The sequence below is a fragment of the Puma concolor genome, chromosome E1, assembly GCF_028749965.1.
Source record: "Puma concolor isolate L17-30 chromosome E1, mPumCon1.1.hap2, whole genome shotgun sequence".
Classification (NCBI taxonomy): domain Eukaryota; kingdom Metazoa; phylum Chordata; class Mammalia; order Carnivora; family Felidae; genus Puma; species Puma concolor.
The window spans coordinates 41,305,942-41,333,742 of record NC_141680.1 but is presented as its reverse complement, the minus strand read 5'-3'; the positions used below and the strand labels follow the sequence as shown (position 1 = coordinate 41,333,742).

At 43.3% G+C, this 27,801-nt stretch overlaps 1 protein-coding gene and 2 long non-coding RNA genes across 13 annotated transcripts in view; 1 reads left to right on the top strand and 2 right to left on the bottom strand.

Moving 5' to 3' along the window:
- The window catches only part of LOC147574350 (uncharacterized), a 280,815-nt gene that overhangs the window by 137,092 nt on the left and 115,922 nt on the right, over positions 1-27,801 (bottom strand). The gene's annotated exons all lie outside the window — the stretch shown is intronic.
- On the top strand, positions 1,645-11,692 carry KRT39 (keratin 39). Its single transcript, XM_025917394.2, has 8 exons — positions 1,645-2,204; positions 3,475-3,557; positions 4,245-4,401; positions 5,066-5,227; positions 5,339-5,464; positions 6,984-7,204; positions 8,823-9,084; positions 9,868-11,692. The coding sequence occupies exons 1-7, from the start codon at positions 1,785-1,787 to the stop codon at positions 9,073-9,075; spliced, it is 1,422 nt and encodes a 473-aa protein (XP_025773179.1). The 5' UTR covers positions 1,645-1,784; the 3' UTR covers positions 9,076-9,084; positions 9,868-11,692.
- LOC147574352 (uncharacterized) lies at positions 3,080-14,353 on the bottom strand. Its single transcript, XR_015244164.1, has 2 exons — positions 7,804-14,353; positions 3,080-7,550 (listed from the first exon to the last, which is right to left on the bottom strand). It is a non-coding gene; the product is annotated as an uncharacterized LOC147574352 (long non-coding RNA).

The following is a 27,801-nucleotide window of genomic DNA, read 5'->3' as shown; positions in this document are numbered from 1 at the left end:
TTATCCTAGATGATATGAGTGGGCCCAATATAATCACAAGGGCCTTAAGGGTGGAAGAGGGAAGCAGAAGAGTCAGTGTCAGAGTGATGCCACATGAGAAAGACTCCCCACTGCTGGCTTTGAAGACAGAAAGAGGCCAGGAGCTAAGGAGCCTGTGCCGCCTATAGAAGCTAGAAAAGGCAAGATAATTGTTCTCTCCTAGAGCCTCCATAAAGGAACAGGAACAAATAAGTTTCTTTCTTTTTTTAAATTTTTATTTGAGAGAGAGCATGAGCAGGAGAGAGGGGGAAGAGGGGGACAGAGAGAGAGAGAGAGAGGGAGAGAGAAAGAAAATCCTAACCCTGATGCAGGGCTCAATCCCACGACTCTGGGATCATCACCCGAGCCTAAATCAAGAGAGTCTGACGCTCAACCAAATGAGCCACCTAGGCACCCCAAAAATAACTTTCTTTTTTTTTTCCAACGTTTATTTATTTTGGGGACAGAGAGAGACAGAGCATGAACGGGGGAGGGGCAGAGAGAGAGGGAGACACAGAATCAGAAACAGGCTCCAGGCTCTGAGCCATCAGCCCAGAGCCTGACGCGGGGCTCGAACTCACGGACCGCGAGATCGTGACCTGGCTGAAGTCGGACGCTTAACCGACTGCGCCACCCAGGCGCCCCCCAAAAATAACTTTCTTAAGAAAACACTGAGAAAGTATTCCTGAGAATGAAAACCACACACCTTTCAACACATCATGTTTAAACAGCAAATAGAAACCAACCCCAAGACAAATTGTTAGCTAATGTAATTCCACAAGCAAACACTGAGCACAAAAAATGTCATAAAATGTGGGTTTTGGAAAACCAACAGGTAACCAGCTTCTTTTTCAGGAAATTTATTGTTAGCAATCAAACCCTACCTGGCAAGCTGAAACAGGAATCTAGCAATCATCTTTAAAAAAAGGGGGTCTTGGGGCGCCTGGGTGGCGCAGTCGGTTAAGGGTCCGACTTCAGCCAGGTCACGATCTCGCGGTCCGGGAGTTCGAGCCCCGTGTCAGGCTCTGGGCTGATGGCTCAGAGCCTGGAGCCTGTTTCCGATTCTGTGGCTCCCTCTCTCTCTGCCCCTCCCCCGTTCATGCTCTGTCTTTCTCTGTCCCCAAAAAATAAATAAATAAACGTTAAAAAAAGGGGTCTTATTTAAAACTCACATTTTAACCCATACTCACAACGTCTGAACAATGAAAATGGAAAATCAGTTGGGCAGAACAAAATAAAATACTGATTTCTGAGTTCACCAATAATTATTAGATATTAATAGTTTCCCTTTTCTAGAGAAGAAAGGAAAAGAAGGATGAACTCATTCCTGATCAAGCTTTAGGCCAGGTGGAGAGGTCAACAAGGATTTAATGAACTTCATATGCTCACACCTGCTTAATAATGGATGCTGGTAGAACTGTGATGGCATTTCCTTTTGAAGATTTCATGTGAAGCTCTGTATCCAATGACAGGTAGTGGTTGTGATGGGTAATAACTTAGTAACAGCCTAAATGCACATTTTTATGAGACAAGTAACTCTTCTCAGGCAAGTAAAAAGCAGACTAATGAGATGTTCCTATGGGATTTGATATAAACAGTAGAAAGGAAAACATCCTTCCAGCCATGACCCCACCTACAGCAAAGGCTATATAAGCACTTCAAAGAGGAAATAGTCAAGGAGCTTGGAATTCAGACTTAGTCGAGGTTGCTTGAGCTTTCGATCTGGACCACAGATTTTTGAAATAAACCAAAACTGGGTACACACCATGGATACCAAAGGCTGTACAACTATTTCTTCTTCCACGCCACACCAAAGATGCTCTAGGATTACAAATTTTAGGACCATCTTTCCCAACACCAGCTGCCAATATGGTGGTCTCGAAGCCAACAGCTGCCACCCTACTCCTTGCTTTTATCTCACACCCATCTGCTTGATTAACAACTTCGGTGCCTGTCCCCCTCTGGATGACTGCGACTGGTGTGGTGAAGGTATCAACAGTAAAGAGAAAGAGACCATGCAAATTTTGAACGAGCGCCTTGCTAACTACCTGGAGAAGGTGCGGATCTTGGAACAAGAGAACACTGAACTGGAGTGCAAAATCCAGGAGGAGTGTAGCAAAGAGCTTTGTGTCATATGTCCTGACTACAGGTCCTACTACGCTACCATCGAGGAGCTCCAGCAGAAGGTAAGATTCTTAGGAATGTGTATAATCAAGTTGTGTAATGACACTCTCCAAGCAATAGCCATGTGCTAAACCTTAATATTTGTAGTTCATTTTATGTTGGAAAAAAAATATTTTGTAGAATAAGAAAATCTCTTGAATGAAATTGTCATCTTGAGGCAATATTCAGAGTTGTATACTTACTCATCTTCCAGAGATAGGTTCTGCTGTTACAACCAGATAGCTTCGGTCCCAAATGTGTTAACAACCTATTGCTGCCATTTCTTTCTTTCTTTCTTTCTTTCTTTCTTTCTTTCTTTCTTTCTTTCTTTCTTTCTTTCTTTCTTTCTTTCTTTTTCTTTCCTCCTTTCTTTCTTTCTTTCTTTCTTTCTTTCTTTCTTTCTTTCTTTCTTTCTTCTTTCCTTCCTTCCTTCCTTTCTTTCTTTCTCTTTTTCTTTGTCTTTTTTAACTTTTTAATGTTTATTTATTTCTGAGAGAGATAGGGCATAAGCAGGGGAGGGGCAGAGAGAGAGAGGGAGACACAGAATCCGAAGCAGGCTCCAGGCTCTGAGCTGTCAGCACAGAACCCGACGCGGGGCTCAAACCCACGAACCGCGAGATCATCACCTGAGCCGAAGTCGGATGCTTAACCGACTGAGCCACCGAGGCGCCCCAATTGCTGCCATTTCTTTAACAAAAATTAGAAAGAAAAACAGGGACCTGAGAAAAAGCATTTTGTTTTAAGAAGTGCCTAAACAGTTTACTTTTTATCCCGTGTGCTACCATTACCACTCTTTTCCCCTCTTATGCTCATTTCATCATCTCCAAATTGTTTCCACGGTTTCTTGCAACATCAAACCTGTTTCCTGATCAGAGTGATGTACTGCAGCTACACATGCCAGATTTACTCCACTTTATTTGTTCAACAAGTGTTTACTGAGCACCCCCAACAAATACCAGACATTGCTCTGGGCTCTGGGAAAATAACAGTGAGCTAAAAAGTCCTTGCCTGCATGGTGGCTACATTCCAGAGGATGCAAATTGAGGATGGATTTTATATTTTGGCAGGAAAACATATGCAAGGTTTTTATTGGAGTAGTTTCTGCTGATTTTTTAGGAAAATAACAAAAAAATCTGACTTTCCAAAGCCCCCCCCCCAAGCTTCCTAAGCATAGCAATGGAAAGCCTAACGGCCCCCACCCCCACCCCATTAATCGCCACACACACAAGCCCTTGGTTTTTAAAGAAGATCCTGGTGTTTGTCTCATTTGTGTGTACAATTTCTTAATTCTAGATCTTGTGTACCAAGGCTGAGAATTCCAGACTGGTCTCACAAATTGACAACACCAAACTGGCTGCTGATGACTTGAGAGCCAAGTAAGCCCATCCAGCGCTGTCATTCACGACAGAATTTACCCTGCATCTGATGTGACACACTCCCAAGAAGCGTATCCCCAAATCTGCTAACCTTCCTGCCCCATACCATGTCAGCACCAGCCCAGAAAAGACCTTCATTCATATCCAGTAAATGATAAAGATTAATAACCACTCACATGTATACACTACCTGTAGTTTATGAACCCATCTGACTACCTGCACAGTAATTCAGGAAAACAGGTAGGGCTGCTAATATGCAATCACCTTGTTTAAAGGTGATTGATTGATTTCCATAGGAAATCAATTCCCAGAAAACTGTGGTTGCATGGGGCTCTGTTATACCCAAAGACATACACCTAGGGCAAGACACAGCTAAAATGTGGACGCAAGTTTTCTAATTCCTAATCCATTGCACTCTCCAATTCTGCATTGCCTCCAGGGGCAGGAGGAGGAAAAATTCCCTCATCTCAAAGAACAGCAATGTGACCTCACGCTGGCAAAGCGATTAAGGGAACAGCGGTTAAACGGTGATGTTTATCAAATGGTCTCACCTCTAAAGAGAATCAAGCCCACAACAGAAATATAATACATGAGAGGCCCAAAGGAAAATGTGGAAGGGACTTCTGCTTGGCTCGATTTACACCATCTGCATTTTAATGCCTTTCTTTTTGTGTCTCATTTTTGCAGGTACGAAGCTGAGGTGTCCCTACGCCAGGGAGTGGAGGCAGATGCCAACGGCCTACAGCGGATCCTGAATGCCCTGAGCCTCGCCAAGGCTGACCTGGAGGCACGAGTCCAGTCCCTGAAGGAAGAGCTCCTCAGCCTCAAAAACAACCATGAAGAGGTAAGAGAAAAACCAAGAGAGTCATTACAAGCTAAGCCTCTAAAAATAGCATCCATTCCTTTGAGTTGAACTTGACAAAAGGTGTCCCCAAAGAGTAGATACTATTCTGTTTTTCAGCCCGAGAATATCTACTGCCACTACCATTGGTCCAATGGGTTTCCAATCCACTGCCTAGAACACAATCTGAAGCCTCCACTCCCCCCTCCAGATCTTCCAGACAAGGGAGCAACCCAATTTAGGGGGGAAAACCCCCCACAGGTTTCCCATCTTTTTGTAGGCATCCCTGCACTGATTTCTGCCTCTATTGCTGTAAGTCCATATTGGCAAAAGCCCATATTGGCATCATAGAGACTCTGATCTCTTATTATAAACTCCACCTCCATGCTGCTTCACCATTACCCATCCCGGGAAATGATCTAAATTCCTTAAGACTCTGAACTTGCTAATTAATTCCTTCTAATGTTCCACATACTTGAACACAGAGTCACATTTGAAATAGTCTTAGGTTATTTTATAGCCTCTCAATAGTACCTATAAATCATCTATTCCTTTATTGTGAGCTACATTCAGATACCATTAAGCTAAATTATTGCTGTTAGACAAACAAGAACACAAGGGTGTCATGTGGTCACCAAGTGACTTCACATTCTTTTTCTTTCCATAGGAAATTAATTCCTTACAGAGCCAGCTTGGGGACAGACTCAACATTGAAGTGACCGCTGCCCCTTCTGTCGATCTAAACCGGGTTCTACAAGAAATGAGATGTCAGTATGAGTCCATCATGGAGACAAACCGCAGAGAAGTGGAACAGTGGTTCAACACACAGGTGAGGAGGGTAGAAAAGTCAAAACCGAATAGCTGACCCTGCATTTCCAGGCACCCTTCCATCAAAGTCGTGTTTCCTTCATAATATGCATGGTCTTTGACTGTGTTTCAGATGGAGGGGCTGAACCAGCAGGTGGTGACCAGCTCTCAACAGCAGCAGTTCTGCCTGAAGGACATCACTGAGCTGAGACGCACCATGAATGCTCTGGAGATTGAGCTGCAGGCCCAGCACCGAATGGTACCCAGGAAACTGACCAAGCCTAACACAGCAGTGATGGCAATCGCCCCTGACACCTGCATGTTGCAATGTTTCCCAAATTGTGTCCCTCAGAACAAACGTTCCTCTGTTTGTTAAAGAGTCTATGGCCAAGAAAGGGCTTGTGGTCAGATAAGCCTGGGAAATGCTGGAGTAAACAAAGGTTAAACAGGGTAACTTCCTGTAGACCTTTAATAAGCTAATATACACTATGGATCTCCAAGGAGATACATGGCATTCAGCATTCCAAAACTTAATTGACTGTGGACCCCCTTTTTTAAGAGCATCTCATGGCAATAAGGATCCATGGAGTACACTTTGGGAAACACTACAAGAGCATTGTATTACATGCAAAACATTTTTCTAAACTATCAAATTTATAAAATAGTCTTATAAGGGAGGTGGCATAATTATTAAGCCAATTTTATAGATAAGGCTCAGGGAGCTAAACTGATTTTCCCAGGCCAAATCCAAGGTGAGTGCCACCTTGCCTATTTTAGGAATGGAGACACTGAGATCCTGAGGCATTAAGTAACTTGTTAAAAGTCACAAAAGAGATGAGCCTGAGCCAGAATTCAGTTCCAGAGCTGGAACCACTTCTGCCTCCATTGTACTGCCTCTGTGAAGTAGGGAATTATTTAAATGCTCTGATGTGAAGGGTATTTGGAAGACCTTGCCCCAAAGCTATATTTGTCACCAGCTAGTCATGTGACCATGGGCAATTCACTTAACCTCTTGAACCTGTTTTCTCATCTCTGAAAACTGGGAAAACCATGTAAATAACAGGTTATTCTAACCTAGAATTGCATTATCCATAGACTTACAGGATGATGGATCAGGAAAGAATTGTAATCATCAAAGTTTCAAGTCTATAAAGGAAGGGATCCAGTGAGGGAATTGTTTTGTGGGGTTTTTTTAATGTTAATTTTGAGAGAGAGCACAAGCAAGGGAGGGGCAAAGAGAGAGGGAGAAAGTGAATCCCAAGCAGGCTCCAATCTCAGCGTGGGGCATGATGCCAGGCTCCATACCCGGGCCATGAGATCATGACCTGAGCTGAAATCAAGAAGCAGGCACTTAATCAATTGAGCCACCCAGGTGCCCTGCAAGTGAAGGAACTGTTCATGGCTTAATGCTGCTAACTTCTTCTTTAAGGTAAAAATATTCTCAGAATGAAGTGCCACGGTAACAGGTTTTTAAAGCTGGACGTTTTTGTTTGTTGGTTTGTCTCATAGGTAGGAGAGTGTCGTATGATAGGTGATTAAGAAAGAGAAAGAGAAGTGAGTACTTTAAGGAAAGCAAAAATAAATAAAGAGGATAAAAGGAAGCAAGCTTTAGCAGAGTAGATCATTTTGGTTTGGGATTTCTTTGGTTAAGAAGTAATAAGAGGGCTTGGAGATTCGTTAGTACCTGTCACAAAAAATTTTTTTAAATGATACAGTTCACAAGAGACCAGGCTCCAATGAATCATCATTACAAATCTTAATTTCTTCCTCCATGGTAGAGAGATTCCCAGGAATGCATCCTGGCGGAGACAGAGGCCCGCTACACGGCCTTACTGGCCCAGATCCAGTGTCTGATTGATAATGTGGAGGCTCAGCTGGCAGAGATCAGGTGTGCCCTAGAAAGACAGAACCAAGAATATGAGATTCTGCTGGATGTCAAGTCCCAGCTGGAGTGTGAGATTGCCACATACCGCAGCCTTCTGGAGAGTTCGGATGTCGAGTAAGTGAAATAAAAACAACTATGAGAAAATATGCTGACACACATGTGTGTACTGCCACTAGGCAATAGGGGGCATGTGCTTTGATCTTCTTGCCAGTGGTGGGAACTTTAGGTACCTGATCTCAAGCTGTGCTGTTTGGAGACCTACAATTGTAACCTAGTCCAAATTTGCGGTCTTAGCTGAGCGGAGTCATTTTGAAGAGCCAGGGCGCCAGGTTAATTCCTTGTATGTTGGGTTTTAAAAAGTACAAGGGAAAACAATGGTTTCCCCAAACATTCAAACATTCCTGGTGACTTACAGATTTTCCCCCACTAGATGAACTTTCATGAAATTGAGTAGGGCGACCTGCTCCTTTTGTTTTTTTTTTGTTTTTTTTTTTAATTTTTTTTTTTCAACGTTTATTTATTTTTGGGACAGAGAGAGACAGAGCATGAACGGGGGAGGGGCAGAGAGAGAGGGAGACACAGAATTGGAAACAGGCTCCAGGCTCTGAGCCATCAGCCCAGAGCCCGACGCGGGGCTCGAACTCACGGACCGTGAGATCGTGACCTGGCTGAAGTCGGGCGCTTAACCGACTGTGCCACCCAGGCGCCCCGACCCTGCTCCTTTTGGAGGAACAGTCTGTTCAGGCTGAAATGCCCATCTCCAGCCTCTTGTCCTTGATGCCAAGAGCAGCATGTAGATGTGTGTATTTCAGCATCTTTTTTTTTTTTAAATGGAAATTGTAATGTTTTTCAATGATAAGCTAACCAAACCATAAGGGACGGACCTAGAGCACGAGCTCTTTGAAGCAACTCAGTCCACACTAATGCCCCAGATGCAGACTTAGAACCGTTACGGAGACTTCCTTCCCCCAAATAATCAGTGGACTCTGCTCACAGAGTTCTTATAACTGGCATGTCCACATGATACTAGCACAATGTTAACAAAAGCTAGTCCCTCTGAGGAGCTCCGACATACCAAAGTGCCTGGAATCATCCAAAAAAGATGATGCTTCTTAAAAAGAGTTCTGTTAACTGCTCCCAATTCCAATTGTGTAAAATTTCATTTAAATACACCCAGAAGGCACCTAGAAGCTGCCCGATAAAGCATGAAAGACTCTTCCATAGATGGGTTTCAGGCCATCTGATAAGAAAAACACCTGATTAGCTTTCTTTCTTCAGATAATAAGCCTCTCAACCTGTCCCTTATCACTGTTATCCTGTCACTTATCCCTTATCACTGTCAATCCTGTAAGCGTAGCTCCCATTATACCCATTCTGGATGAAAAACTAAAGCTCAGGAGCGTTCCTTGACTTATCTTAGGTCACCAGCTGGTAAATGACAAGCTAGACTGCACCCGGGTCTTGAACCCCTGGAGTGGTGTTCTTCCACAGTGCTGTGGCATTGTCCACAATGGCAGCTTACAGAATCTAACGCTTCTAAGCCTAAGATGCTGCTTTACCATGCATCTGGTCTGATTCTTTTTCTTCCACCAATGATAGAACAAAATGAACAAATAAGCATTTGGAAATATTTGTTTTGAGTGACACCATGTTGAAACATTACCCACCGTTGTTGTTCTCCACAACCATCCTTACCTTCCCTCAATCACAGGCAAAATTCTGTTTTTTCTAGGCTTCCCTGTAACCCGTGTGTCACCACATGTGAGCCTTCCAGTAAGGCCAGCACCATGGAATGCACAGCCCCGGCTTACAATACATCATCCTCAGCCTCCCGCGGATCACGTGAGCTCTGCTGTACCTGCAGAGTACTGCCCCAAATACTGGTTAAAATCTTCACCATCACGCAGGAGATCAGGGATGGCAAAGTCATTTCTTCTCACGAGCACGTGCAGCCTTGCTTCATCCCCAGAATTGCCAAAGCCTAACAACCCAAGGTGATGACAATGACCCTCATTCATGAAAGAGAGGCCAATACTTGCTCCTACCAAAAAGGCTTAAAAAGTCCCCAGTCCCTTAAGGTACTTAGTTTCTTACTAACAAACACAGTGGGTCCGCCTTGCTAGACAGAGTATCTTTTATTCTGACCCTTTCCTAAGCCTCTGCAATGTCAATGCCTGTCTCTCAGAGAAATGGGTAATGTGCATCCAAAGCAATGTCAACATGATAATATGTGTCATTTCTTTGGAAGCACATTACCCATTTCTCTGAGAGACAGGCATTGGTTTATAAGTGCCCAGGAAGGTGCCCTACATTACTTGACTCCACAGGTGATGGGCAGATTTCTCTTTTGTTTACTCAGGTCTTGTTTACTTACATTCCTCATTAGAGCCAGTCAGACAAGTTCTAGGATTGTTTCAGCCATGAAGGTGAAAAGCTGTGAACTTCCCTTCTAAAATCCTTCCTTGGCCAAAGAAAGAAGCCTTATATGGGAACAGCCTGAATGGGGGAAAGATCTTTAATGTTCAGTTTCCTTGAATAGATAGATAGTCGTGAGTCCAAATCCTGTTGAACTCTGCTGTTACCCCTGCTCGCATACTTCAGTTCCACAAGGTGTTTTTGAAGATGTCTGTGTTCTCCAAAACTTTGTAACCATTAGGCTTCTCCAAATATTTTCATCAAGATTCAGGAAGGGTTGTGGAGAGTGAATCTAGAGCATTTTGAAGGAATAACGTGGATCCTTTCATTAAATGTTTGCTATTTCTCTTTCCATTCTTTAGGGAATGGGAGTTGGTTCCGACTGTGTAACAAGGGACAGGCAGCTGGAACTCTCACATCATAATCCTGTTCTTGCCTCTCCCTGTGACTGGTGCTCATGAAAAAATAGCTTAGATTCCTCCTGCAATCCATCCATCAAAGAGAAGTGGACTTAATACCACCAACTTTGCACAATAACTTTGATTATTGAATGGTTGCTGCTTGCAAGGACAACACAGTGAGAAGATACCATTTATGTACCCGCCATTACCAAAACTTCTCACAGGAGGTCCCAGAGGGTTTCAGTCAATCCCTACAAAAATTATTCGATGTTTCCAGAAGATTTAGTAAATAATGACAAACCAAATACAGAATGTGGAGTCAAAAGACCTGACGTCCTAAACTTGCCACTTAGGACCCAGGGCAAAGCATCTAGTCTCTTTCAAATTTAATTTCCTTATTTGTTAAAGGAGGACCATGGCTACTTGACAGGTTTGTAGTGTAGATCAAAGGAAATTGTTTGTGGCATGCTACTTGGTACACTGAAGAGCACTATGCAAATGTTATTTTTATATAAGCTTTGCTTTGAACTACAGCCCTAGACTTAATTGTGTCATTATCGCATGTCAAAATTCTTTCCCTGTCAATTTAGTGATCCAGTCATGATTTTGTAGTTTTAATAGTGCTCAGCTTTCAGGGATTAAAAAAAAAAAAAAAAGAACAGAACAAAGTCTTCCTGTGATCAAGCCTGCAATTCTACGGCATAAATCATTTTTGAAGTCTTAGGGTTTGTATCAGATATCACTTGATGGCTGGCGCCCACGACAAAGACAAAAGTATTGTTTAACTCTGGGCTCAGCAGTCACTTCCTCCAGACAAGTAGCAACTTACACTAAGCGAGTGGAATGCAGAACTCCCAGAGTGATCTCTTTCCCATCAATAACTTCCTTCTCATCTGAACGCCCAGATTACCCCTGGTAGCACTTCACTGCATTCCATCTCAGACCGCAGGAGGGAAATTTGGGACGAGCATGGGGCTTGGACTCCGAAGACCTAGGAGAGAGTCTCACCCCAGTCTATGTGTATGACCTTGAGTAAAAGGGCCGGAACAACTTGGGCCCTGCAGTGCTAGAAGGACTAAGTGGAATAATAATGGTGAAGGGGTCCTATAAGCTGTACAAGGCCATGCAGAAGGGAGGTTTTGTCCCCCAATTGAAAACCAGGCATTTGTCATTTCCTTCCAAAATACCTTCTTCCTTTGTGTCTGGTTCAGTGATGGTCCCCAGTGGACCCCACAGGTACATGCGACACTAACTGGGAAGTCAGTTGGTGAGAAGTCAGAGTTGCTCAATCTGCTCTGAGTTTTGATTCCAACAGGATGCAGGGTTTAGGAACCTTGCTGGACTCAGGCTAACCTTGAGCTGATATAGCAATGCCCTTCTCAATTTATCCTAAAAATAGGATCTCTTCCTCCTACTCAGAACAAAGTATCCCATGTACCACACTCCCAATGTTAGAAACTAGGCTGAATTAGAGATATGTGAAACTCAGAACTCTGTGGATCCCAGTCCTGTAAGGCAATTATAATGCCAGTTTCCTTTTTCTAGAAGTCTTATAAAGTCCTGGTAAGACATAGTCTTACAAAGGATAGACTCCAAAGAGCAAAATGGCTTTTTGTTTGCTAGAGCCTGTGTTGGAAAGGGAAAGAGTATCAAAACCCATTTGGTGATCCATAATCTTATTTCTAAACATGGGAGGTGTAGGGAGATTGGAGCCTGCTTTGGATTCTGTGTCTCCCTCTCTCTCTCTGCCCCTCCCCTGCTCCTGCTCTGTCTCTCTGTCTCTGTCTCTCTCAAAAATAAAGCATTAAAAAAAATTTTTTTTAACAAACGTTCTGATAATACAAAGCATTTTAAAAGCAAATGCCACCTCCAAACAGGAGGGAGGAAGAGATTAAAATTCAGGAGAAATGGGAAGTGTCCCAGAAGAGAAGGGAAGAGCACCCATCAGTACTAGGAAGAATTTCTACGCTGAGGCGACCGGCGTCCATGACATAATGCCATGGTTAGAATCAGTGCGAGCAAGCCTGGAATGCACTGTTTCAACACTGTAATCAAATGCCTTTATAGGAAATGAATCCTCTGGCTGGTTGGCTAGCTTGAAGGATCTGGTGTGTTCATGAATGATTCACAAGCTTCATGGGAAAAACCCACGCACCCAGTTCAAATGGGAACAACCAACCCTATTTGGCAACATTGAAAGTGTTTATGTAGTCAAATGATCATTTCAGGTTGAGCATTATATTTGGAGGGTTTTCTTAGATGATGCTTTTAAGCCCCAGGCCACCCCTTATACGCACATAAGAAAATATGTAATATGCCGATGTTTCTAAATATTCCAGTTAAGGTGTCACCAGCAGCAAAGTTTCTGAACATGCTTTCCTGCTGCTCCCACCCCTCCCCATGGCTCACCTCCACTGTCTCCCCTCCCCTCTTCCTTCCCTCCCTCTCTCTCCTCCCTCTCTATCTGGAACAACATAAGAATTAAGATGGACATACTGGTATACCTGAAGAAAATACCTGAGATTAAAGTTTATCTTACCATTTCTAAATTTTTTTAATATTTATTTATTTTTGGCAGAGAGAGAGAGAGAGAGAGAGAGAGCGAGCGTGAGTTGGGAAGGGGCAGAGAGAGAGGGAGACACAGAATCTGAAGCAGGCTCCAGGCTCTGAGCTGTCAGCACAAAGCCCGACACGGGGCTCGAACTCACAGACAGCGAGATCATGACCGGAACCAAAGCTGGACACTCAACCAACTGAGCCACCCAGGTGCCCCTTATCTTACTATTTCTTAGAAAGAAGGCAGGTTTGTGGCTCCTTTCTTTGTGTCCTTCTATAAAGAGAAAAAAAATCAAAAAGGCCTTTGTTTCTAAGCCAGGGGCAAAACCCTCTGCTTTATAGCTCATTTCGGTGGCCCAGTGGGTCCAGCAGGTACTTAAGGTTTATCCTGGAGAGAACTGGACCTACCTACTTGATATCAGTGGCCCTGAGACGAGCAACATAACTCTACTAAACCAGAAGACCTACAGAGACCACACTTTGGGCTGAATTTCTCCAAATCCACATTGTTGGTTATAAAGAGCTGCCTATCCCCAACTTGTATGTAAGGATAGAAAGGTCTTCTCTCTGCACATGTTTGTCAGCTCATGCACCGCTGACCCATCAGAAGAAAATAACTGTGCCCTCCTCCATCGCTGCCACCATCCAAAAGACCACCTTCCCTGATCCCTGGCATAGCTTTTGTGGGTGCAGAGAGAAGTCTCACAGTGGAAGGCACATAAAAATTATAGCCCATTTAAGAGAACTCTGTAACTTGAGGGAGAAAAGGAGACCAGGGTAAAAATTCAGAACAAGTGGTCCCTACTAAGCCATTAGAAAAAGCTGGAAGAGAACACTGCCATTTCAGGTCCAGAAGCAGAATCACATGTTGATTTAGAACAGATGCCTGACCCCAGACCAGTTGGGTCTGATTCTCAGCCCTGCCACCTACTGTGAGACCTTGGGCAAGTTACTTAACCTATGTATCTCCACTTCCTCATCTTTAAACTGGGGCTATTAATAGCATCTACCTCCTAGGGTTGAGATGACCGCATTAATGAATGCATGCAAAGCTCTTAAGCATGCCTGGCACCCAATAACGTGGGGAGTATGATTTCACCATCCTGCTTTAAGACACCTACATTCAACTGGCAAAACCACCACACTCGGGCTAATGAAATATTTCACTGGAGCTGACAGTGACATTGTCAAACAAAGCCATCCTGACAACTTAAAGAAAGCACCAGATTAAGGATGGAAACTTTCTTTTTTTATTTTACTATTTACTTAAAAAAAAATTTTTAACGTTTATTTAATTTTGAAAGAGAGAGAGAGGGAGACACAGAACCTGAAGCAGGCTTCAGGCTCTGAGCTGTCAGCACAGAGCCCAACGCGGGGCTCGAACCCACGAAATGCAAGATCATGACCTGAGTCTATTTTTTTTTAAGTAAAAATTGGAGGGGTGCCTGCATGGCTCAGTCGGTTAAGCATCCAACTTTGGCTCAGGTAATGATCTCACAGTTGGTGGGTTCAAGCCCCAAGTTGGGCTCTGTGCTGACAGCTCAGAGCCTAGAACCTGCTTTGGATTCTCTGTCTCCCTCTCTCTCCCTCCCTCACTCATGGTCTCTCTCTCTTTCTCTTTCTCTCAAAAATAAATAAACATTTAAAAAATTTTAAGTAAAAATTGTATCTACTGAAAACATTTTGATATACATCTACATAGTGAAATGATTACCACATGCGGGTCCAACTCTTCTATTTTCTGGAATGTTCTGGTACTCAGTTGGAAAGGATCTCCCCATACTATATCAACCTTCTCACTCTGTGGCAGCCAACAGGAAGAAGGTGTCCCAGGAGGCGGAGGGAGAACAGCCTTATAAGCAGAATCACTTTTGTGGAGATCAGAAATGACAGGGGAGGGGCGCCTGGGTGGCGCAGTCGGTTAAGCGTCCGACTTCAGCCAGGTCACGATCTCGCGGTCTGTGAGTTCGAGCCCCGCATCAGGCTCTGGGCTGATGGCTCAGAGCCTGGAGCCTGTTTCCGATTCTGTGTCTCCCTCTCTCTCTGCTCCTCCCCCGTTCATGCTCTGTCTCTCTCTGTCCCAAAAATAAATAAACGTTGAAAAAAAAAAATTAAAAAAAAAAAAAAAAGAAAGAAATGACAGGGGAGTCCACACAGGACTGGTGTCCTTCTCTGAGAACAGATCCTGTTGCCCTTATCTCTGTTGGTCCCGATGTTCCCTGGGTTCGGTAATGGACTCAACAGAGAAAGCAGCAGGGGGGCTCCAACAAAACCTGTCACAGTTAACTGAGAACAACCAACACATAAAGTGCTGAGATACGTGCAGAATTCATAACATGTCCTACAGTCAACAAGGAGGAAGAGTAATGCTTCTTCCAGCCAACTAAACATCGGTTGAATATTATGCCCGACGTTGTGCTAAGAGCTTCACCTGAGTTACCTCACTCAGTCCTCACAACAACCTCACGATGCTATTATTATCCACACTTCACAAAATCGGGGCTTACAGAAGTTAACCAACTTGCGCAGCACTATGCTGATGTTATGCTCAGCATAACGGTCAAGTTAAAATCGGAACAAATTCATGTCTTCTACACTCCAAATACCCTGGTTTTAAATCATTCAAATTTGACAATATATCCGTAGCCCAATCAAAGACACAAATAGTTAAAGAAATATTTGTCATGGAGTTCTGAAGAAGGCGAGTCCTAAAAGCAACTTGACAGAGTTTGCATCCAGCCCAATCCAGGAAGGAGTAAGGCTGCACTCGATCACATTAGTGCAATGGACAGTCAGGGCACGTTCCTCAGGCCTTAAGATCCCACATTTCTCTTCTGGCCCCATTTTTTACCAACCAATTCCATATCACAGCCTGGTTTCTCTAATACCCAGACACAACACAGAAGGTGCTCCAGTTTGCAGATGGGAATTTCATGCTTGCAGAATGGACCATCTCTTGATGTTAAATTAAAAAGTTTGCATTCTGGCTCATTCATCTGGCACCTAGGAATTAGGTTACTGTGAGTCGGCTCCTGAGAATCTCTTTGGTTCTGGTGCACTAACAAAATGATGCTTCTGAACTTACCAGCCTAAGAAGAGTCTAAGACAAAGGGAGTGTCACCCCATGAAGCTCTGCCTCAGAGACCAGGCAGCCTGACCGGATGGCATTCCCATCTCATCTCATTCTACACACAGTGGTTAGGTGGTTGAGTTCATGGGAAGTTTCCTGTTTGAGGTCTGGCATGGAATGGCTCAGCTCTACCGGACATAAAACCAAGAGGTCTTGATTTAGAGAAGCATCAGGAAACCGTAGATCTCATTTCTAACCCTGTTCCTAGTCAGGGTGAGCTCAAGGTTGAAATGATGGCTGCCAGCTATTCATATTTCCCACAGATGAGCCGTAGCTTCAACATCAATCATGGGTTGCAGAAGCCACAGGGGACTTTCTGTTTGTGACCCTAAGATTAACAGGATATAGGGTGACGGGATAGAATATCAAAAGTCCCCCCCTGAGTCCCTTTTAACACAGGCTACAAATTGTTGGGGGCGGGGTAGCAATCAGAAGTGAAATCAAATGTACTAGGTTTAGATGAGGTTTAGATCTAGGTTTAGTAAAAGGAGAAGATGCTATGTTTGGCAAATTCGGGGGAGGCACCGGGAGACACAGACAAAACAAGAAGGGAAGAAAGAGGTAAATGGGCATGCTCATGTGGCCGCAGAGGAAGATAAGCCAAGAAGAGGTCATTCGCAGCGCCCCCAAACAGAACAGAATGTTCAGTGGGAGTGGGTCACAGGCATCGTGTCCAGCGCCCCAGCTACAGCACCACCCCCTCATATTAATGACACGAAGCCAACACAGTAAACATCGATTAGTGATACACAAACCTGTGGTTCAGGTACTCTATCCGAGAGAAGGTCCACACACGAGTTCAGGGGCTATGGCCGGAGGAGGGGATCGGAGGGGAGACAGCCTTGGGTTGCAAATGAAGAACAGATATTCACATCCATCCCAATTCTGGTACCCATGTATGCCCTGGCTCTTCAAGAGAAGCCCTGATTTTTTGTAGTTTTATGCTTTTCAATAAAAATCATTTGTGAAGTGTTTCAGCAGAGATGTGGTTTCAATTCTTTTAATTTTGTGAGATGTATAATATAAATCAACTTGCAAAGTAAAAATCTGCCTGTAAGTTGGATAATGCAGAGTTCGTGAAATAGAGTCACCACAACCATCTTGGCTATTGTGCCAATAAGTACAAATCCATATGATACACGGGAAAATATATGTTTTATAAATGACATGGAAAATGTTCTACTCACTTTCAATTTAAACTTTGGCAAAAATCCGTCACTAGAGTTCCTATTTGTATTTCTCTCTCTCTTTCTCTTTCTCTCTCTCTCTCTCTCTCTCTCTCTCTCTCTCTCTCTCACACACACACACACACACACACACACACACTTGCTATATTAATCTGGTATTCCCACTGTAACAAATGAGCACAAATTGGCTCAAAACAACACAAATTTATTACCTTATTTCAGAAGTCTGACACGGCCCCACTGAGCTAAAACAAGCTGTTGGCAGAACCCTGTTCTTCACTGAAGGTCCTAGAGGACAACCTGTTTCCCTGTCTCTTCCAGCCTCCCACATTCCTTGGCATGTGTCTCCCTTCTGCCTTCGAAGCCAGCAACTTCATCGCTCAGGCTCTGCCTTTACCACATTCCTTCCCCGATGCTGACTCTCTTCTACCTCCCTCTTCCACCTGTAAAGACACAGCCCCACCTGAATATTTCAAGATAATCTCCCCACTTTAAGGCCAGCTTATTAGCAACCTTAACTCTGTCTACAACGTTAACTCCCCTTTGCCATGTAGCATAACAGAGTCATAGGGTTCTAGGTATTAGGAGATGAACATACTGGGGGTGGGGGGAGGGTGTTATTCTGCCTGCCACACTCTCCTACATCTAAACCAAAGGAAAAGCAGAGAGAGAGAGGTCTCATATATTACCTCCATAAAACACCAACACCCAGAATAGAACTTGATGCATACGGTAACAAAGTCCTGAGTGTTTAAATCCACGAACAAATCAAGTTTCCGTGTTGTACTTCAAGCCTCAGGCAACACAAGTGATGTTAAGATAGTATATATTCAGGCTTCTAGCTTAACTAATGGTTTGAAGATGTAAACATGCTCCATAACCTTCCGGGGGTCACCTTTTTATAGCAACAATAACAACAATTAACATTTGCTGAGTACTTCTCAATGTGCCAGACAAAGTGTTCATGTTCTCTATGTGCATGTCCTGCACACCCACTCATTTTTGAGGAACCTCAGGCAAGAGACATTCATAACTTACCAGAGTCGCATGGATAGTTAGCGTCAGAGCCAGGATTCAAACCCAGAACTGTGTGACTTCAGACCCTGCACTTTTAACCATCATGCAACACTGCCTCTTCTTTTTTTATCCAACATATATTTTGCAAGAATTTATTTCCTAATTGACTGTTATGATTTCAGTATGAAAGAAAAAGGACAACTAGCTGGAATGATACTGTCCCTCCCGGCCAATCTGGCCACTCTCCCCGACCTCTCCTCTCACTCGGGGAGACAGTGGAGTGAACAAAGGGGGAGAGAGAAAGGGTCATGGTCCAGGCGGGGAATGAGGAAGACAGAGATGGAAGGAAAGAATGGGGAGTGAGATCTAGCAAAAGGTGTTTGGGGATGGCTTTCACTTGCTCAAAGGAAATAGGACAAATTCAAACCTTCTTAGGGAAGAACTAGAAGATGGGTTTACTGTGCTTCATGCTACTTTAAACCCCAGTTATTATAACACAATATAATATACAGAATCCTCTGGTAACTTCCTCAGAGTGGAAATAGCGTATATCCTAAAATATAAATATCTTTAAACAGATAACATAGTAGGAGTAAGAATAAAATATACCAAACAAAGAAATTGGGATATAATATATTGAAAAGTGAGAATTCATTTTTTAAATATTTTTTTAATGTTTACTCATTTTTGAGAGAGAGGGAGAGAGACAGACTGCAAGCAGGGCAGGAGCAGAGAGAGAGGCAGACACAGAATCTGAAGCTGTCAGCACAGAGCCTGATGCAGGGCTTGAACCCACTAACCATGAGATCATGACCTGAGCCAAAGTCATACATCTAACCAACTGAGCCACCCGGGTGCCCTGAAAAGGAAGAATTTAAGACACCAAGGATACTAAAATAAATTTACAAGTTTAAAGCAATCTATTAAAAATATATATATAACTCCGCAGCAAACTATAGCCAAAGCCAGAGCATAGAATGATATCAGCTTATTTTACTTGACCAAAATAGACTATTCTAATACATACACACACACATACACACACACACACACACACACACACACACACACACATTTTAGTAATAGCACCACTAAGCACATTTTATGTGCAATGCATGAATTATCTAATTTAATTCCCACAATAACCCCTTATCCATCAAGGTGAGTATTAATCTCAGTTCACATTTGAGGAAATTGAGGCCTGAGGGGTTGGGCAGCAGATGGCAGAATCAAAATCTGAACTTAAAGCTAGTAACTAGAATATTCATCAGCATAAATGTAGACTGACCTTTACATGGACTGTGCCTATAAAACGTCAACTCTTGCAATTAACGTTTATTTCTGAGTTCATCAGGGGACAGAGGTATGCCTATTAGGCTAGGCTTTTTTATGTAGCCCTTGTGACCTCCTGACAATTTCATTGGCCTCCTCTGTCTCAAGACCTGTGGGATCGTGGCTGAAGGGCAGACAAGTAGTGTTTACAATCATCACTTCTCTCTACCCTCAACTATGCACTGAAGTTTACAGATTACAAGGTCATATGCATATATTACATGACAATTACATAGCTCATCTATGTAGGCTGCACACAGCATGGCATGTGTGCGTACATAGCATGCAGATTACATTATTTCTGTATGTGCATTACATATAAATTACATAGTTCATGTATGTATGTTACATAGAGATTATACAGCTCATGTATGTACATTAATTCATTCACTCCCAGCAACAGCACTATTAATTACAGGAGAATTGTTAGTCCCATTTTAATAAGAAAATTGAGACCAAGAGGTTAAGATTGCCCAGTGTGTTTAACCCCCAAGCCAAAGCCCCTTCCACTAACCCAAACTGTAACAAAGACATAAGAAAGATACAGCATTGGGGCACCTGGGTGGATCAGTTGGTTAAGCATCCAACTTCGCTTCAGGTCATGATCTCACGGTTCATGGTTTCAAGTCCCGTGTCAGGCTCTGTGCTGACAGCTCAGAGCCTGGAGCCTGCTTCAGATTCTGTGTCTCCCTCTCTCTCTGCTCCTCCCTGGCTCACATTCTATCTCTCTCTCAAAAAATAAGCAAACATTAAAAACTTTAAAAAGATAAAGAAAGAAAGAAGAAAAGAAAGAAAGAAGGAAAGAAAGAAAGAAAGAAAGAAAGAAAGAAAGAGAAAAAGGGAAAGAAAGATAGATACAGCATCATCGGGATAATTTTTAAAGGGGGCAGGGAATTCTCTGAAACAAGAAGCATAGAAAAAGCAATCATTCCTAACCAAAAGAAAGGAGAGAGTGGGGGAAGAATAAATCCAGTTTTCCCAAACCAAAGACAAGCAGGAAAATAGGTAAGGAGAACGTCACCCACAAACATAAAAAGGAGCAACCTAGAAATAAATCTGCAAAGATACTGTAAACACAGAGGAAGTCACAGTAAATACAAGCCTGAAATTTGAAGCCAGTGGTTAAGAAGGGGATGGGCTCCAGGGGCCTGGTGCCACCAACACTGGACAACCTCGGGCAGGTCTATCTCCTTTTACTGTGTAAATTCTTTCATCTGTAACGGAGAGTCCACCCAAGTAGTTACTTGTCCATAAAACAGGTTAAGAGCCTTGAAAAAAGAATCCTTTTAGCCAACTATACAATTAGTCTAATTCCTGTCTAAAAGCAGACCGATTAGAATGTGTATCAAACATGTACTAAGATAGCATACTCAACACTGTGTTTATGATATAAGCCTGTAGAAAAGATCAGTGTAGCACATATATACTATGGATGCCATGACAATCAATAATAAATTGAATTTTATTACATCTTCTTTTTCTTTGTATTAATTTTTTTTTTTTTTTTGAGAGAGTGCAAGCGCAGAAGGGGCAGAGAGAGGGAGACAAGATCTGAAGCAGGCTCCATGCTGACAGCAGAGAGCCTGATGTGAGGCTCAAACTCACTAACTGTGAGATCCTGACCTGAGCCAAAATCAGATGCTTAACCAACTGAACCACCCAGGTGCCCCGACGTCTTTGTCATGGAAGAAAATCTAATTAACGCTATACTACTCTTCAAATATCCTTGCATATTTCACCAAATCATTCTCCTACAAAAAATAATAAGTGAACCACCATCATCACTCTTCTGGGTAGGTGCAGGAGCCTCCCAGCTGCCCCCCACACGCTTACTTGTGCTCTCATGCATTTTCTGCAAGGCAGCCAGGGTTATCTTTTCAAAGCACAAATGTAATCATGGCACGGCACTCCCCTGTTTAAAATCTTTCTGTAGAAAATTCTGACATTTGGGGCACCTGGGTGGCTCAGTCAGTTGAGCATCCGACTTCTGCTCAGGTCATGATCTTGCGGTCCATGAGTTCGAGCCCTGTGTCGGGCTCTGTGCTGACGGCTCGGAGCCTGGAGCCTGCTTCAGATTCTGTGTCTCCCTCTCTCTCTGCCCCTCCCCACTCATGCTCTACCTCTCTCTGTCTCAAAAATAAATAAACATTAAAAAAATTTTTTTTTAATTCTCTCAATAAAATTAAAAAAAAAAAGAAAACTCTGATGTTTAAGATCAAAATACTCAGGAAGTCCGGGACTTCCCAGCACCTGTGTGTATCCCCAGCTTTATCCCATCATCCTCTGTTGCTCTCTGTCCCATCACTTAGAGTAGGTATTCAATAAATATTTGTTGAAGGAATGGATGAATGAATGGATAAATGAATAAAAAAATGAATACATTAGGAATTTTTTTAATGTTTATTTTTAAGGGGGGGTGCAGAGAGAGAGGGAGACACAGAATCTGAAGCAGGTTCCTGGCTCTGAGCTGTCAGCACAGAGCCCGACTCAGGGCTTGAACTCATGAACCGAGAGATAGTGACCTGAGCCAAAGTCGGCCACTTAACCAATTGAGCCACCCAGGTGCCCCCCAGTATTTTTTTAATAGGAAGCAACAGGGGCGCCTGGGTGGCGCAGTCGGTTAAGCGTCCGACTTCAGCCAGGTCACGATCTCGCGGTCCGTGAGTTTGAGCCCCGCGTCGGGCTCTGGGCTGATAGCTCAGAGCCTGGAGCCTGTTTCCGATTCTGTGTCTCCCTCTCTCTCTCTGCCCCTCCCCCGTTCATGCTATGTCTCTCTCTGTCCCAAAAATAAATAAACGTTGAAAAAAAAAATTAAACAAAAAAAATAATAGGAAGCAACATTTTGGCGAGCTAAACAAATAAGTGGTTGGATTTCAGGCACCAACAACTATCAAGTGGAAAAGAATTCTGGAGGGCAAGGACCTTCCCACAGCCCTCCATACGCTGACCTGGCCACAACACGAACCATCCTGGACTCAAGGTAAAAGCTACCAGGACAGACTTCGGCAAACTGCGTGAGATGATGTCTCAGCAAACCAACACCGCACTTACTCGAAATGTCTCCTTAAATGGCAGAAGAAAGGAACGTCCCAAGAGCACTGAAGCTAATGTTCAGGGTTAATTCAAGGATTATCAGTGACAACAACCTTTGTATAAGGGATTTGTTGACCTATCAAGTTGGGCAGATTAAGATGATAAAAAGGAGAAAAAAGAAGAGATGAAACCATTTCAGTCTTGCACTAGCGCTCCCCACCCACTACGGGATCTGTTTGTCTTCTGGAGCCTCAAATGAACAAAAATCACCTCAACAGAGCTGGTGGCGTGCCAGAGGTAGTGTAAAAGGACTCGGGGATCTTTCTAAAGCCAGGCTTAAACCGGATTGCCCTGGCACTCCTCTCAAAGAAGCTATCTGGCTGGAACATCTCTTCCCTTCTCAGAAAGGCTTGGTGGCAGCTGTTAAAGGAAACTGGGAACAGGGAGGGGATGGGCCTCCTTTTTTGAAGGTGACGGTGATGATATATGAGACTCACCTCCCAGTATCATGGAATAGGCCAACCCATTCTCCCCAAGCTCCACAATGAGGTACTCAGTGACAAATGTGTCACTCAAATGAGGATGACTTCATTGCTATCAGGTGAAAAGATCCTGACAACCAGGAACATATGGTTTTCTCTGGTGGTGATAATGCTAACCTACCACGGCTCCCTGAGATCTGGCAACTTTGAGTTCAAGGTATAAATGGGTAAATAAAGATCAGTAACTGCTCCTAAGCACCCCAAAACAGATCCTCACATAACAGGCTGTGTCACTGGCAGAGTACTGGCTTTGCAAAAAACAAAACAAAACAAAACCCCAAACCCCCGGATCCATGAAGGATGTTTGAAGGCAGGAACTGTGTCTTATCAGTCTAGTCCAGAGCACTTCTAAAGTAAACTCTCAGTAAAATAAATAATTAAGTGAATTAAATTAGAGGAATTTAACCCTAATTATTTGTGGCTATGGAGTTTAACCAGCAGTGGAATCAGAGGCAAAATGCATAGCTTTAAGGGTAGAAGAAAAAAGGAACAGAAACATTTTAACCATAGCTGGCTATTTGTAAATGAACACGTGCATCTATCAACATCCCACAACTGCAAAAAATTCAGTGAATCTGAAGCATCATCTTTATGGTTTTAAAAAATAATAATAAAGTAGGACACCTGGGTGGCTCAGTCAGTTGAGTGTCCTACTTCAGGTCATGATCTCATGGTTCATAGGTTTGAGCCCTGCATCAGGCACAGAGCCTGCTTTGGACCCTCTGTCCATGTCTCTCTCTGTTCCTCCCCTGCTCTCATGTGCTCACTCTCTCTCTCAAAAATAAACATTAAAAAATAAAAAATAATAATAAAGTAGAGAGAATCAGGAGCTCTGCAACAATATCATGGAATCCTTCTGTTAGTCCTAGCCCTGCCATTAACTGGCCATGGGCCCTTGCCCAAAGTACCTACCTTCTTTAGTTTCCTGTCTATAAAGTGATGGGTATGACAGAGGCGATACACGTGGTTCATTTCGAAGTCCACTGTTGCATTGCTATTACACATGAAAATCCTACACATCTTGGGGCGCCTGGGTGGTGCAGTCGGTTAAGCGTCCGACTTCAGCCAGGTCACGATCTCGCGGTCCGTGAGTTCGAGCCCCGTGTCAGGCTCTGGGCTGATGGCTCGGAGCCTGGAGCCTGTTTCCGATTCTGTGTCTCCCTCTCTCTTTGCCCCTCCCCCGTTCATGCTCTGTCTCTCTCTGTCCCAAAATAAATAAAAAAACGTTGAAAAAAAAATTAAAAAAAAAAAAAAAAGAAAATCCTACACATCTTACTGGTAACTAAAGGCCAAGGAAAGAATGGGCCTTTAGAGCTTTACACCACTGGATTCTGACTTTTTCTATTCATATGCTCCTTTGACAAGCTAATGAAAGCTTAACTTCCTCTCAGAATAGTGAACATATGAATATGCAAAGATAATTCTGCACCGTTTCAGAGATTTTACTAACTTCCTGAAGCCTGTCCACTGAGTTCCACGTGAAAAACTCTCAGTCTGAAAGGAGGCACGGTCTCATTTTTTTCTCTTGGGGAAATATTCATCTGGAATACAGAAGCTGCAAGAGCTTAAGCATCGATGGTCAAGCAAGGCCAATAGAAGATATTTTGTTACAGCATGAACAACAGGAAGAACACAACACTCCCTAGGAAGTATTCTTGCCAAAAATGTCAGACAGGAATCTCATGAAGCCTTCAGATCCAACTACTGTCTTACAAGGAATATAGGGGTCAGGGAAACATGTTAAAAAATACCATGGGGAGGCAATCAGTAAAATCTGGTTTTATTGGGAAGACTCTACAGGATTTGTCTTTCCTTGGCGGCCATTCTTTCTGACGCCATGACCTGGGACCTCTTGTTCCCTCTCAACCATGAGAGTCCCTTAAGGATCGATGTTTTCTAACCACACCTGGCCACCAGCACCTTCCTTTTTCTTCTCATTTGTATCTCATGTAGTCTATTCCATCCAATCCACTACTGCTCTATCTTCTTCCCAAGACCAAGGTTAACAAACTCTTATGGAGGGCCTGCCACAGCCTTCTGGAAACTGGAAACAATATTCACGACTTAAAGGTGAGTTGGCCAGAGCCTGGGCCTTTAAGCGTCCTTACAATTACGCTTAACTGGGGTAACTGGGCAGTTGCTTAATGTGCAGTATATGCATTCCCCACTCTTGCTCTCTCTCTCTCAAAAAAAATATTTTTTTTTAAAAAATAAGGCAATTAGCCTTTATCCCTTGAGTTCTTTAAAAAAATAGCTTAAAAATAAGTGCAGCAATTTGCAGTTGACATATCTAAAATCAGAAAGCTGAAAAAAAAAAAAAAAAAAAAGAACTATTCTTGCCCTTCTTTCCAGCTCTGTAATTCCACAAATTTACAGGTCATTTTACTCTCCTTAAAAATTGTAAAATTAAAAGAATATGATGAAAGTCTAAAAATCCAATAGAAAACATGTAACTAAAGTGAATCCATTTCAGCTTCTTATTTGTTAACTAAATTTTTTAAAGTAAACTCTTCTAAAATAGAATAAATTGTATGGGCTCATTTTCCTAAAGTTATTCTTGACATCCATAGGTCTACCAATATACACAGATAGAGAGTATCTGAAATAATATTCACCAATTTACCAATGGCTGACTGTGTGGTAGAATTAGGCAGTTTCTAAAAATATTTTTTTCTTATACTTTCTTGTATTACTTCAAAATTTTTTATCCTAAGCATGAATCATTTTTACCAAACAGGCAACCAACCAATAATTTTTAAAAATCCACCATTTCTTTTAAAATCCAATGGAGCACCACAGATTGGAAGTTATAAGGAAAATCTTCACACGATGGTTCTAGAAGAGATGACTTCTCTCCAGTCTTCTCAAATGGCACCACCAATTTTTCCCTACCCTGGTCCTGCTACAACACCAGAAGTATTTTGCTCGAGGTTAACTCCCATAAATCCCAACTCCCACACACTGGTGTAAAATGACGCATGGGCGAAATCCACGGGGCTAAGAGGTCACTGCCACTTCAGACATGCCTGCAAAGTACAGAAAAAGAATCATTCCCATCACCAACCACTGAGAGGGAGTTTCAGGAGGCGGTGTGCAGCCTGGCTCTTGCACAACCTACAGATGGATGTTCTCCTCTGTGAGGCTGGGTCCATGTGAACACAATCCAGAGCTGACCTGAACCCTGAGTCAAAACAGATGATCAGGCATCGCCCAGGTCCATCAGAACACTGCTCGCCACCACACAAACAAATTCCTCATTTGCTCTATTTTTATCTCATCTCCCTTTTGTCTCTTTCTTGTGTTCAGAGACGTTAGTGATCATAGAACACTTTAAAAGAGCACTCTCTCTAAGCACCCCCAAAGCTTTCTTTTAGTCTTTTTTTTTTTTTTTTTACTGTTTATTTATTGTGAGAGAGAGGGAGAGACAGAGACAGAGTGTGAGCAGGGGAGGGGCAGAGACAGAGAAGGAGATACAGAATCAGAAGCAGGCTCCAGGCTGTAAGCTGTCAGCACAGAGCCCAACTCGGGGCTCAGATCTATGAACCGTGAGATCATGACCTGAACTGAAGTCGGATGCTTAACCCCTGAGCCACCCAGGTGCCACTTTCCTTTAGTCTTGGAAATTCCAGAGGAATTTTGCAAGGTTTTGTTGACAGAGTGGACAAGCAGAGCTAGTGTGCTTTAGGTAATTTTATTAGTATTTAGGAATGAGGTTGCCTTTACAGCTCTCACCCCTGGGAGAGGCTTCTTCCTACTATCTGGTTTTACAACTCACACTCCCAAAAGGGGCAGGAGGTGATGACATCAGAAGACCAGAATTAAAATCCTAACTCTAAAAAGTTCATCCCTGAGCTAACACACATTTATGAAATGCCTAGAAGCCAGACTCCGGCGCTTGAAAGATGGAAGACATAATCCCAGCTTTCGAGAAGCCTGCAGTCCCAGAGGAGTGCAGAGTTATGTGATGAGTGAAGAACGGGGTGGAGTCAGGGAGGTGGCTGCGCCCAAGCAGGGGCTCCCGGCTTCCACAGTGGGGTGGGGATCCTAAACTCTCTGCCCCTCTGGAAGATCTTAAGACCAGAAGAGGTGGTTTCTTCATGGGTGGGGCACCCAACCCGTGCAGGAAAATTCAGAAAACAATTGTGGAAAAAGATAACCCTCGAACTACGTCTGGAAGTCAGGGGAGCTGTTACAGGCAGTAAGGCAGTGAGTATCCAAGCACAGACCAAGGCAGTGACACCCACAAATTCATGTGCACGTGCAATACATTGCACATGCAAATCAGCTCTCAATCACTGATCTCCATGAGCCCCTGATTCTTTATCTGGGGACAATAACCCTTGTGTGGCTACATCAAGAGCTGTTGCTTGCGTTAAATAAACACCACCAAAGGGCTGTGTAAACTGGGAAGTCCCATTATCACCATGATGATGGGACTCTGTCAAGATTCAACTCAAGGATGACACTGCTATGTGGTGGAAAGAATCCCACCCTGGCTTTGCCACTAACCCACCATCTATCCTCTGCCACACGCCGGCCTCAGTCTTCTTCATCTGCAAGTCAGTGGTTTGGATGGAGCTACACTAAAGTCCCTTCCAATGTTGCCATTTTATTTCAAAGTCCCCTTTAAATTGCTAGCAATTAGCACATGGCTCCCCGCCCCCAGACTATCTCTTTATTCATTCTTAACCTTTACCTTGGCAGACGAAGCATAAGATTCATCAAGCACATTAGACAACCCCTGGCATATTTCCTGTTTTCCTCCATCCCCCCTGCAGGTCACGGACACACAGAACCCAGGCTTTTCAGGGCTCAGTTGGGACACGGCTGCTGGCCAGTTAACAAAGGCTGCATTTCTCCCAGGGGCCAAGGAAGTCCGATGTAGGCCCGGTTGTTTGGATTTGAGGTGTGCTGGGGATGAAAGGCACCCTGGGAGCGGAAGGCTCGGTCATTCATTCATTAATTATAATTGACGGTTTGTTCTTAAGAATGATCCTTTGAAATTACTTTCCATCAAACAGTGACTGCCACAAAGGCATCAGATATTCAGAACATTCTCCATTTCCTCAGCACGAGTATTTTCATTCTAGGACCTGAG